Raw genomic sequence first — 11,844 nt, forward strand, 5'->3', positions numbered from 1 at the left:
AGTATAAGAATTTACTAACTGGTCCTAGGATGCCGGGCCCCACTAGAATGCGGGATCGAACGGTTCTTTTTGGCGTCTGGCTACGAATGTGGTAACTTTGTAGTGAGTTTATTTTGTTTTGGCGGTTCTTTTTGGTGTTTGGCTACGAACGTTGTAACTTTCTAGTAAGTTTATTGGGTAATGATAGCAAAACCTAAATAGGTTTTGTCCTCAAGTCTTTGTTTTTCTAGAGGCATGAGAATAATTTCCTCGATTCCAAATCAAAAAGTGATACTATTTAGTTGTTTACCTCAGATCGAGAGGGATACTGGGGATGTGTTTCTACTATATACCTACTCCTAGCAGTTTCTGCTTGCAAGTAGTTGCAACAAATGGGTGTTCCTATCTCCGGTAGAGTTGTTTATTCTTTACATCTACATCTGATGTATCTTTTCCTTCCTATCAAGTTCCTTTTGTTATACTTTTGGTTAACGACATAAAATATAGCTATACGATGTCTAGATCAAATTAAATTAAGAAGCGAGCACTTGGCTTATTAGGCTGTGTATATATGTCCGACTAGATAAACTTAACTACTTAAGTTCAGTGTTAGTTGAATTTGAACATGGAATCACCTGCCTGAATATTTTGGACTACTCATTCCTTTCTCTGCATCATTATTGTTGATATTGTTATAACTGTACTGTATTTTAGTCCATTTTTTAAGGGGTGGTTTCTCAGCAATTTCGGTGATTAATTTCCTGTGTAAAGAATATAAGTTTATATGAAGAACAAATGAACTCTGGAGAAAGACAATCTCGTGGTCACTGCTTCATAGAGGAAACATATAGCTATTTGAAAGAATTAAAGGTACTATATATTTCTCTCGGCCACACTATAAACGTAGGGAGTTAGTTTCATGTTTACCTTCAAGTCGTCATGAACATGTTTCTTTGTTGATAATCATGGAGAAAAATTATAACATGAACATGTTTCTTTTGTAGATATCTATATATGTAGTACGTCATAGTGTGTTATTTTTCCTTTTTAATTAACAGCATGAGCAGGTACAGGGAGATAGAAATGAACAGCACAGAGGCTGATAAAAGCAAAGGAAAAGCGCCGCTCATCGAACATGAGAAAGAAAAGCATTACGATCCAGAAAATCCGCCAGAGAGTTCAGGAATTTCCAAAGAAGGGCTTTACGATATAGAAAATCCACCAGAGAATTCAAGAATCTCCAAAGTCCCAACTCACATGAGGGTGAGAAACTTAGCAGCTTACGAGCCAAAAGTGGTGTCGATCGGTCCGTATCACCATGGTAAACTTCATCTTGTGCCAATGGAGAACCACAAGCAGACAGCGCGAGATAACCTTGTCAAGGCATCTAAACTGACACTCAAACACTTTGAGGATGAAATGAAAAAAGTGATGGAAACATTGAAGATGTTCTATGTGGATCTGGACAGCCATAAATGGAATGATGATGCATTCGTCGAGCTCATGATTCTTGATGGATGTTTCCTCATTGAAATCTTATCTGGTCCTTATAAATTTCATAAGCCTTACTCAACTGCTCATCCCATTTTTAGTGAACATGGGCATGCGATATACTATGATGCTGTGATGCAAGATTTGCTGATGGTTGAGAATCAAATACCTTACCTTGCAGTTGAAACATTATGGAATTGTAGAATGGAAATCGAACCGGTATGTCAGAAATTATAATTTAAAATGTTACTAATGATGCTCTTGTTTGTTAAATTTTAATATCTCTGATCCATAATAAATAATTAATGTGGTTACGAGCTTTAGAACGAATATTTGAATTTTATTAACGTATGTGTTTGTTATATATACGTAGGGGGTGAATGCGGTCTCAAATGTCATCTCTCAATGGATTTGGATTGGCGTGAAAGAGCCAGGCCATCACATTCTTGACACGCATATTGTGGGATTACTAGAAGTGGGTAAGAAGAATAGGAAGCCTGATGTAAAAGTGAGGTGTGCTTTGAAGCTTTACCAGTCTAACGTGCAGTTCAAAAAGAGTGCTTCCTACAAGGATATGGGCTTCGATAAAGAAACTGGAATCTTCACCCTTCCATCTATTATCATCAACGAACGCACAGTAACAACTTATCTCAATATGGTTGCGCGGACTCTTACATGGTCAGCATCAAAAACAGCAGAACTTGCCATTTACGCTCATCTCTTGGGCGTTCTTGTACAGTCGGCCAAGGACGTTAGAGTGCTCCAACGCTATGAAATCATAGTTAATGAACTAAGTAACCATGAGGCTGTTGTGGATGTTATACAGGAAATTGTCAATGGCATCACTGTTCCGGATGATGTGAGAACTAAACACAGATCGGTTCTCAAAGACCTGAATGAGTTTTGCCAAAGGAAAACTATCAGGTTGAAGAAAGTATTGTATATTTGGTTATTGAACCTCCGGCAGACACATTTTAGAACTCCATGGTCTGGATTATCTTTAATTGCCGCAATCGCTCTTTTGACACTCGCTGGCATTCAGGCTGCGTATGCAATCTTGTCGTATAAAAAACAAAAACATTAGCGTGTATTTTGGCTGGTTTCCGTATTTATTAATTGTGATTACGAGGGAGCGCATTGTAAGAACTAGCTAGTGTGATGTTTGAGAAAAAAAAATAGAGGCGAAGAAAAAATACAGCAAATAGTTGAAGCTAATTCAAGTTTGAGCTAGAGAGCTGAAAGTATTAATTTCAGGTGATTTTGTTCAACAAAGCATTAATTTTAGGTGATTTTATTGAATCTTACATCATTCATCATGTTTTCTGGAATTAATTGGTTTTAACTCAGGTGTTTTACTTCGTAAAATGGGATCTAAAACGAAATCTGAGACTGATAATATTTTTTCAGTAGAAGGAATGAAAATTCCTTCGACTGAATTACCTGATGAACTATTTGAGAAAAGCATAGATCCATGGCGTTTTTCTTTAATTGGTAGATTAAATTTACAGAAGATCAAATTCGTTGATGCTGCAATAATTCTTAGAAATCAATAGAAATTAATTGGGGAATGTAAATTAATTCCATTAGGTAGAGGTTTCTTTACCATCAAATTGGATAATGTTACAGACCGTAACTACATCAAATCTCAAGTATGGGAAGTTACAGATCAAATTTTGAAGGTTAGAAATTGGGTGTATAATTTTCGACCTACCAGTCAAAGAACTTCTAAGGCTTTTGTTTGGGTGAGATTTCCAGGTTTAGGTCTTGAATTCTGGAGTGAATCAGTTCTGTTCAAAATTTGTAAAGAAATAGGAACTCCAATTAAAATTGATGGGGCAACAACTAAATGTGATGTTGGATATTATGCAAATGTCTTGGTTGAGGTAGATTTTGCTTCTTCAGTTCCAAACAAAGTATGGATTGGGACTAAATATGGGGTTTTTTTTTCAAGAGGTTTCCATTCCAGATTGTCCAAAATACTGCAGCAGCTGCAAAATGGTAGGTCACTTTATCACAGAATGTAGAGTTGAAAAAAGAAAAAAGGAATGAAACTAATTCAGAAAACATAATTACTCCACAACAGCCTAAGAGTTCCTCAGAAATTCTTCAACAGCCTAAATCAAGTTCAACAAACAATTTGAATGCTTTATCTTCAGCAAGTGTCACTAGGTCATTGTCCTTTGATATTTGTGATACATCAGCAGATGACAATGAAGACTCTGTCATCCATACAATTCATGCTACTCCAACAGTTCCAGTTCATCAAATTATTCACACTGCTACTACTGGGAGATTCAGTCCTCTTGAATGTGTTCAAGAAAATATTCTTGAAGATATTGTGGTTAATGAAGATAAGACAGCTGATGTTGTAGAAACTCCTCAAATCAAATTTGTAGATGGAAAGACAGGGACAGTCTCTGATGAAACTGTTAAGGTTACTTCATGGTCAAAAGTGGTTGAAAAGCAAGTCATTAATCCTACTTCTACTTCTTCCACTTCTCAACATTATCCAGGTGTAGCTAAAGGTGGTAATCCAATTGTTTACAAATAAGAAACATAATCTCAGGCAAAATCATGGTAAGGGAGGTACCAAAAATCCTCCACCACCAAGATGAAAATCATATATTGGAATATTCGGGGCCTAATAAGACCTAGGGCTCAGAATAAATTAAGGTCTTTGGTGAATCAATTTAACCCATCTCTAGTTTGGGTTGCATAACCAAAAATTTCTTGTAGTTCTTCTTTTTGCAGTCAATTAATGAAAAGTATGGTGATACATAATTCAACCTCATCTACAAAAGGTAATTTATGGTTATTCTGGAATGCTTCTTTATCTACTCCTCAAGTTATTTCAATGTCTAGCCAAATGGTAACTGTCAGTATTGGTGAAGTATTAGTTTCTGGTGTTCATGCTCATGTTAAAAAGAGTCAAAGAAAGTTTCTTTGGTCAGAGATGGAAATCATTAGTCAGATACAAAAACCATGGGTTGTTTTAGGTGATTTCAATGCTATAATTTCTCCTGAAGAGAAATTTGGTGGTAAAGCTCCTAACAGAATTTCAATGATGGATTTTTTTCATTGCCTTAATGAATGTAACTTAATTCAAGCTCCTAGCACAGGTCAGCAATACACTTGGTCCAATTGTCAACAAGGAACAAAAAGAATCCTATGTGTTCTAGATAGAGTTGTTTTCAATTCTTTATGGTTACATAAGTATGGTGATTGGGGATATAAGGTTGGATTGAGGATAGTTTCAGATCATGCTCCTTTATTATGTGGTTGTGCAAGCATACCCAGACCAAAGAATGTTCCCTGGAAATTTCAGAAAATGTGGATTGATCATCCATCATTCTTAAGTGAAGTGAAGAAAGTATGGAATGAGAATATTATTGGAGATCCATCTTTTATTTTCATGCAGAAGCTAAAAAAGTTAAAAAAGTTCTTAAGTGAGTGGAATTGGAGTATATTTGGTAACATTAATACAAAAATTAAAGAGGCAGAAGAGAAAGTTCAAAAAGCAATGGGTTATCTGATCAAAATCCCTTAAATGAAGATCTTTTAGCCAAATTAGTAGCAGCTCAAAATGAACATGCAACAAGAGAAGTTCAAGCAAATACTCTTATGAGACTTAAATCAAGAGCAAAATGGATTAAAGATGGTTTTGCAAACACTGCATACTTCCATGCTAGAATGAAGATTAGACAAGCAAGAAATACAACTAGTGAACTAGAAGATGCAAATGGAAATATTATTAGTGATCAATCTCAAATTGCAGATACTTTAGTCAAGCATTTTCAACACAAATTTGAAGCTCAAGATGTTGATGTTTCTGAAGAATTGCTTGATGTTATTCCTTCAGTTATTACATATGAAGACCAATAAATGTTGGACTCCATTCCCACCAATTAAGAAATCAAGAAAATTGTTTTTGAAATGGACTCAGATAGTTCCCCTGGTCCAGATGGATTTCCTGGATCCTTTTATAAAAGTTTCTGGGATATAATTCAATTGGATTTAAAAGATGCCATAGAATTTTGTTGGATAAGAAGATTTATCCCCAAAGGCCTGAATTCAAATTTCTTAACCCTCATTCCTAAATGTGCAGGTGCTAAGAAAGCAAGTCAATATAGACCAATTGGATTGAGTAATGTATTATTCAAAATTTTCACAAAGATAATTTCTGTCAGAATGAATGGACTCATGGAGAAGTTAATTTCATCTCCACAGGATGCTTATGTTAAAGGAAGAAGCATTCAAGAACAAATACTTCTAGCTTCAGAGATGGCAAATGAAATGAGGAAAAAGAGAAGAGGCGGTAATGTGGCTTTGAAACTGGACATATCACAGGCTTATGATTTTGTAAGTTGGACTTTTCTTCTTAAAGTTATGCACCAATATGGATTTTCATCATCTTGGTGTGATTGGTTGTTAACCATGTTTAAATCTGCAAAATTATCAGTAATGATCAATGGAGGACCATGTGGCTTTTTCTCAATGCATAGGGGTCTTAAGCAGGGTGATCCATTATCCCCTATTTTATTTATTTTGATGGAAGATGTATTGAGTAGAAATATCACAAATTTGGTTAATACATGGCAAATAACTCCAATGGTAGTTAGAAATGGAATATATCCAACACACTTATTTTTTGCTGATGATGTTTTCTTATTCTGTAATGGAGCTAAGAATACTTTTCTTTGTCTATTCAAGCTGATTGAAAAATATCAACATAGCTCTGGCCAGATGATTAACAAAGCCAAAAGCAAGTGTTTTGTTGATGGTACTAATTCAACCAGAAAGCATCAAATTAGCAGCATAATTGGTATGGATATATCTAATTTTTCTGATAAGTATCTTGGTATCATTCTAGCTCCAGGAAGAGTAACTACTGAAATGGTCTGTCCAATGGTTCTTATGCTTCAGAGCAAACTTGCAGCTTGGAAAGGAAGATTATTATCTTTTCATGATAGACTGATTCTTGTTAAAACAGTTTTGTGCAGCTACCCTCTTTACAATATGGCAGTTTATAAATGGCCATCTTCAGTTATTAAGATATGTGAAAAACTAATAAGGAACTTTCTATGGTCAGGTGATGGAGAGGTTAGAAAGTACAAAACTTTATCTTGGAAGAAGATCTGTGTGCCATATAGTGAAGGTGGCTTGGGTATTAGAAGGCTAGAAGTTCTTAACAAAATTTTGCTGATGAAAATGATGTGGAAATTGGTATACTCATCAGATGAATGGGCTCTGTTTTTTACAGCTAAGTTCAAAGATAAATATGGTATATGGTTTTCAAAATGGAAATTATCATCAGTAAGAGCAGGTTTGCAATGGGCTTGGATTACTTTACAAGAAGACATCTTTTGGAAAATTGGAAATGGTGCTAGCATCTCAGTTATGGATCATCCCCACTAATTAATGAAATTGGTTATACTGATTTTATTCATAACAATATGCAGTTGAAAGTTCAGAACTTAATCAGTAATAACCAATGAAATAGACATCCTCAGTTGCAGCACTTGTTACAGATTGATAATTTGCCTCAGATTCACAGTGGAAGTGATTCAATAATATGGAACCTACATAGTAGTGGAATGTTTAATAATGCAAAGGCAGTGGAGAAAATAAGACACAAGGAAGACAAGGTTGATTGGTCTTCTTATATATGGAGGAAATCTTTGCACCCAACTATTGCCAGCAACATTTGGATGCTTCTACAAAGAGTTTATGTGAATGATGACATGAAAAGAAAACAAGGATATGAAATGCCTTCTAGATGTTGTATCTGCAAACCAGAGCAGGATTTTATGGAGCACACACTGTGGCTTTGTGAATTCAGTGTACAGGTTTGGAATTGGCTTGGCAATATGTTTCAATTTCCCAGGCCATACTCTTTTTCAGAAGCTTTTTCTGCAGCAAAACAGCACAATCCTATCATTGATGAAGTATGGATAATCTCTGCTTGTACTGTCATTAAGGAGTTATGGTTTCAAAGGAATAGAGTTTTCTTTGAAGGAGGTGATGTTAATATTCATGGTTTCAAGCACAGGGTCATGAAGATTGTTCAAGATCATGGTGTCAGAATAAAAGGGTTCAGGTGGAATAATAACTATGAAAACCAAATTCTTAGTCACCTTAAAATTGATTCTTAAGTTTCCTTTCTTTTGTAACTTTTCTACTTTGTCTATTGTTTTATAGTAACTTTTGTATCCTTTTAGTTTGTTAATAAATGATAAAAAGGGTGATTTAGTAAAAAAAAAAAAAAAAAGCTAGTGTGATGTTGCGTTCTATAATACTGTAGGCCCTGCCATGTTGTTCAGTTGTTGTATATTCCGGTGGTGTTAGCTGAATTTTATGATTATACCAAGTTATAACCTAACTGGAATATATATACATACTCGCTCAATTCCAACGAAATATAAAGTAATATTTTGTAATGGAGACCTAATTTTATGGTCTACTTACCTGTTTGTCTTTATTTTGTTGTTAACTTCCTCCATTTTGTTCAAAAAGTAAAGCAGTTCAGAAAATTTGGAGGAGGCGGGTTTCTCAATAAAATATGTTTTGAGGCATACCAATTCTTTTTTTAAGCATACTCAATGCTTACCCTAACCAGTGTAGGTTAACAAGGGGTGTCTAAGTAATTTAATTACTTAGATAACCTTGACTAATTAATTAATTTACTTATTTATTAATTTAATTAATTTATTTATTTAATTTATTGTTTTAGATATTTAATTTTTTGATATAAAGTTTTTTATTATTATTTCATTTTTTTTCTTCTCTTCTCTCTTCTTTACTCCAAGTAACGCTAACCAGACTACAATTTGCATCATCTTAGACTAATTACAGAGTGAAGTTCGGCTTACAATTGAAGCGAATTATCAGCCGTTCATTGATCTTCATTCTAGTGTTGATGAACAGTTCGGCTGATAATTAACACTACACCATTTTCTTTGATTAGTAACTAGGGTACGCAACAACTTTGTACCTGGTGCGAATTTTCGTTTGCGAAATTTTCAACAGCTTTTTCGTTTGCGAAATTTTCAGTTGTACGCGTGCGACTCGTGAGTGTGGCCTCTTAGACTTTAAGCTGACTCGGTACCATCCCATTCAGATTCTCAGTCAGCTTCAAATCTGACTTATGTTTAGACTAAAAATCGAAAAGAACTATATTTTTAATAAAGTGACCACCTTTTTGAACTATATTTAAGAAAGTGGCCGTTATTTTGAATCTTTATATAAAGTGGCCGATATTGACTTTTTCCATCCCGTTTTTTTCAAAAAACGGGTAACGACAGTTATTACCTATGTTTCAGTTAAGTTATCCAGCCCATTCAAAAGACACTTAAATCTCTCAAATCGTATCACTTGGTCGAGTTATCAAGTTCATCTTCTTCCCGTCTGATTCAATTCCATTACAGTGATTCATTAACAAATTTATTTGAAAACAAGTATATATTCATGATCTCCAAATTACAAATCAAAAAATTAAACCAGTTATTAGATAAGACCTTATAATGTTGATGATGATCATCGTGATGGTAGAATTGTTGGTGTTCATGGTACTTAATTCTTCTCAAATAACCTCAAGAACCATGGTTAGCCAAAGAAATAGACTTGGTTCAAAAACTGGTGACAACGAAACTTGATTTTTTAAGGAACTACAATGTCAGTCCTTTTCACAAACACCTTGTGTGTGTCTCGCTGCTGAAGTAGGAATTAGTTTATTGTGCTCGGTAAGCTCTGTGGTATCTTCTTCATCGCTGTAATTTCATATTTCGTCGACAACTGACAAAATTGATGATACACAAACACTTAAACTACCACATTAAGAAACTGAACCAATCCTTTGTTAATTGACGTAATGTACTCAGCTCTGCAACCCATTCAACCTATTCACTGCAGCAATTACACCCTTACCTGCATATTTCAGCTGCAATATCATCTCATCTTATTACCTCTTCTGATTTTCACGACATTTAAGCTTAATTCCTTCCTATGCATCAATAGAAACAAACACAAACTCATAGGTCATTCAGTATTCAACCTTCTCCATACACTAGTGTACCCGCAACATCACCTCTTCAACAGCAGCTGCAATAAGTCCTCACCTCAAATATCTTCATAAACCGTAGATACCATACCCCATGTTGACTTCAAATGCTCATCTGTAGCTGAACCCATACAACTGCGTATGTAACTTAACCACCATCTCAATTTCTACAACTCCTTCCAACCAAGAAACCACCTACAACTCTAGGTGCAACTCCACTAGAACAACAGCAGCATAGCTACTCTGTAAAACAAATATCTTCAACACAAGCCCATACATAACTGAGTCTCTTCATCTCTTCCTTGTTTAGTTCAACAGACCTATCTGATATCAGTTGCTCATCTAACCATCAAACTAACAGCACCATTGCTTATTTCCGCTATTGCTCTTCTCATTGAAGTCATATCATCTCCCTATAATTTCTCAATTCTGGCACACCCATATCTCACACTGCACATCATATCTTCAACCAACCTTCCAATTGATTAAACAAAGAAAAAAGGGGAAAGAGCCCCAAACCCTATAATTCAAATCAACTGAAATCAATCGATTTCACCATCTAAACATGAGTTTTCATCAAATACTAAGTTAATTAATGCTTGGGTTCCAAAAATCTTACCAGGATTCGTATTTCTTCATCCCCGATTTGTATTTCACCTTCCTGCATCCAACGAAACCCTAAAACTTCAAAATTTCCAAATATCACTAACATCACGCATAGTCACCTTCATCACTGATTACTTATTTTTCATCAATAACTTGAATTTCTAACCCTAGTTTCAAAGAGAAGGATCGTGGAGGGAGAGACAGAAACGAGAAGAAGAAGAAAGAAATAAAGATGAAAAGAAGTGTTTGAATCGCAAGGTTATAAGGATGGGGATATGGTGGTAATTTTAAGCCTGAGAATTGACTAAGTCAGTGGGACCAGGTGTTATATCTAACAAAAAGGCCACTTTATAGAAGAATTTGAAATCTTGGCCGGTTTATAAATTATATGGTAGGAAGCTGGCCACTTTATTAATTTGTCCTTCTTCATTCTCTTCTCTCTCTTTCGTTCCCTTCTCTTAGGGTTCAACTTATTCTTCTTGTTTTGAGGTTCAATAATCGTCGATCATTATACGCACACAGTAATGATGATGATTAAGATTATCAGATCTCTTTCTCTTCTTTTATCTTTCTTCTCTGATTCTCTCTCTTGTTCTCTTCTCTATTTTTAGGCTACAACTACTCTGATTTCAGAGAACTTATGAAGGCTCACATCAGTAATTTTATTAAGGTCGAATGATTTGTTTATTGTGTGATTTGTTGAGCTGATCCTGGTAGAGATGCTAAAGGGTGGGGAATGAATGACAGGGGTGTTTCGTATATGTTTGGACCTGATAAATGTGCAGAGTTTTTGACTAAGCAGGATTTGGACCTTATCTGTCGTGCCCATCAGGTTAGTATCTTTGCAGCTTTGTTTTGCGGGATCTATATTTCACTTGTTACGTGTGAGTTGCTGCTTATTGAGATGGGTTTACGGTGCAGGTTGTAGATGATGGGTATGAGTTCTTTCCGGACAGACATCTGGTAACAGCATTCTCTGCACCCAACTACTGCGGGGAATTTGATAATGCTGGTGCCATGATGAGTGTTGATAAAAACTTAATGTGCTCGTTTCAAATTCTCAAGCCTGCCGAAAGGAGGACAGCCCATGATGTCTACAAGTATATTATAACCACGTCACTTGATGCTTCATAAAGTTGCAGAGGTATGCCGTGTAATTCTTGAGATATGATATCATAGTAACACATCGAAAATGCTAGTCTTCCCCACTCATGTCCACCAACCATTTTCACCATAAGGTAGCATGGAGATAGTGGTGTGATGCCATACAAAAGGACCCCTACTAATCCCAATCCAAAGAATCAACCACTAAGATCAATACAACCTAATGGTGGAAGGGGGTGTGGGAAATATAGCAGCCAGCTTAGGTAGCAGAAATGCTATTGGCCTCATCGCTATACCGCTCTATTCTGCACTCGGCACGCGAGGCAAGCTGAGTCCACCATATATTGCACTACTCTCTCTTCGACGTGTAATTACTTTTTCCTGCCTCCATTTGTTTATTTGTTTATTTTATCTCCCAATTATTTCTCTCCTCCTTCTTCTTCTTATCTTCTCCTAATTTCTTTGCCTCCCGACCAGAGTCCAGACACCTCCATTACAGTATCATCGAAGTTCAAACCGAGATCACAGATTTCTTAATTAAATCAAACCCTTGCTATATGGTTTATGGATTGGTATTACCTATAAGTCTAACAATCGATTAGTAACAA

General features: G+C 35.6%; 2 protein-coding genes across 4 annotated transcripts; both read left to right on the forward strand.

The window, feature by feature from the left end:
* The first annotated feature begins 624 nt into the window (after positions 1-624).
* Positions 625-2,560, forward strand: LOC113343852 (UPF0481 protein At3g47200-like). 3 transcript variants are annotated; one of them, XM_026587960.1, is made up of 3 exons: positions 625-849; positions 1,038-1,689; positions 1,844-2,560. In XM_026587960.1, the coding sequence occupies exons 2-3, from the start codon at positions 1,039-1,041 to the stop codon at positions 2,552-2,554; spliced, it is 1,362 nt and encodes a 453-aa protein (XP_026443745.1). In that variant the 5' UTR covers positions 625-849; position 1,038; the 3' UTR covers positions 2,555-2,560. The 3 variants fall into 3 exon arrangements, with proteins under 3 accessions (XP_026443745.1, XP_026443747.1, XP_026443746.1); XM_026587962.1 differs by having other exon boundaries at positions 1,047-1,689; XM_026587961.1 differs by lacking the exon at positions 625-849 and having other exon boundaries at positions 896-1,689.
* Positions 2,561-4,336: 1,776 nt separating this feature from the next.
* LOC113343882 lies at positions 4,337-5,352 on the forward strand. The gene is made up of 2 exons (XM_026587981.1): positions 4,337-4,940; positions 5,024-5,352. The coding sequence occupies exons 1-2, from the start codon at positions 4,337-4,339 to the stop codon at positions 5,350-5,352; spliced, it is 933 nt and encodes a 310-aa protein (XP_026443766.1).
* Positions 5,353-11,844: the final 6,492 nt, after the last annotated feature.

Source organism: Papaver somniferum, unplaced genomic scaffold, assembly GCF_003573695.1.
Source record: "Papaver somniferum cultivar HN1 unplaced genomic scaffold, ASM357369v1 unplaced-scaffold_7, whole genome shotgun sequence".
Lineage (NCBI taxonomy): Eukaryota > Viridiplantae > Streptophyta > Magnoliopsida > Ranunculales > Papaveraceae > Papaver > Papaver somniferum.

Excerpts from the sequence above, each read along its gene's own strand:
- LOC113343852 (XM_026587960.1), top strand. The coding sequence starts at position 1,039 with ATGAGCAGGTACAGGGAGATAGAAATGAACAGCACAGAGGCTGATAAA. Across the intron at positions 1,690-1,843 it reads GTAGAATGGAAATCGAACCG|GGGGTGAATGCGGTCTCAAA; the intron begins GTATGTCAGAAA and ends ATATATACGTAG.
- LOC113343882 (XM_026587981.1), top strand. The coding sequence starts at position 4,337 with ATGGTAACTGTCAGTATTGGTGAAGTATTAGTTTCTGGTGTTCATGCT. Across the intron at positions 4,941-5,023 it reads GTGGAATTGGAGTATATTTG|ATCTTTTAGCCAAATTAGTA; the intron begins GTAACATTAATA and ends CCTTAAATGAAG.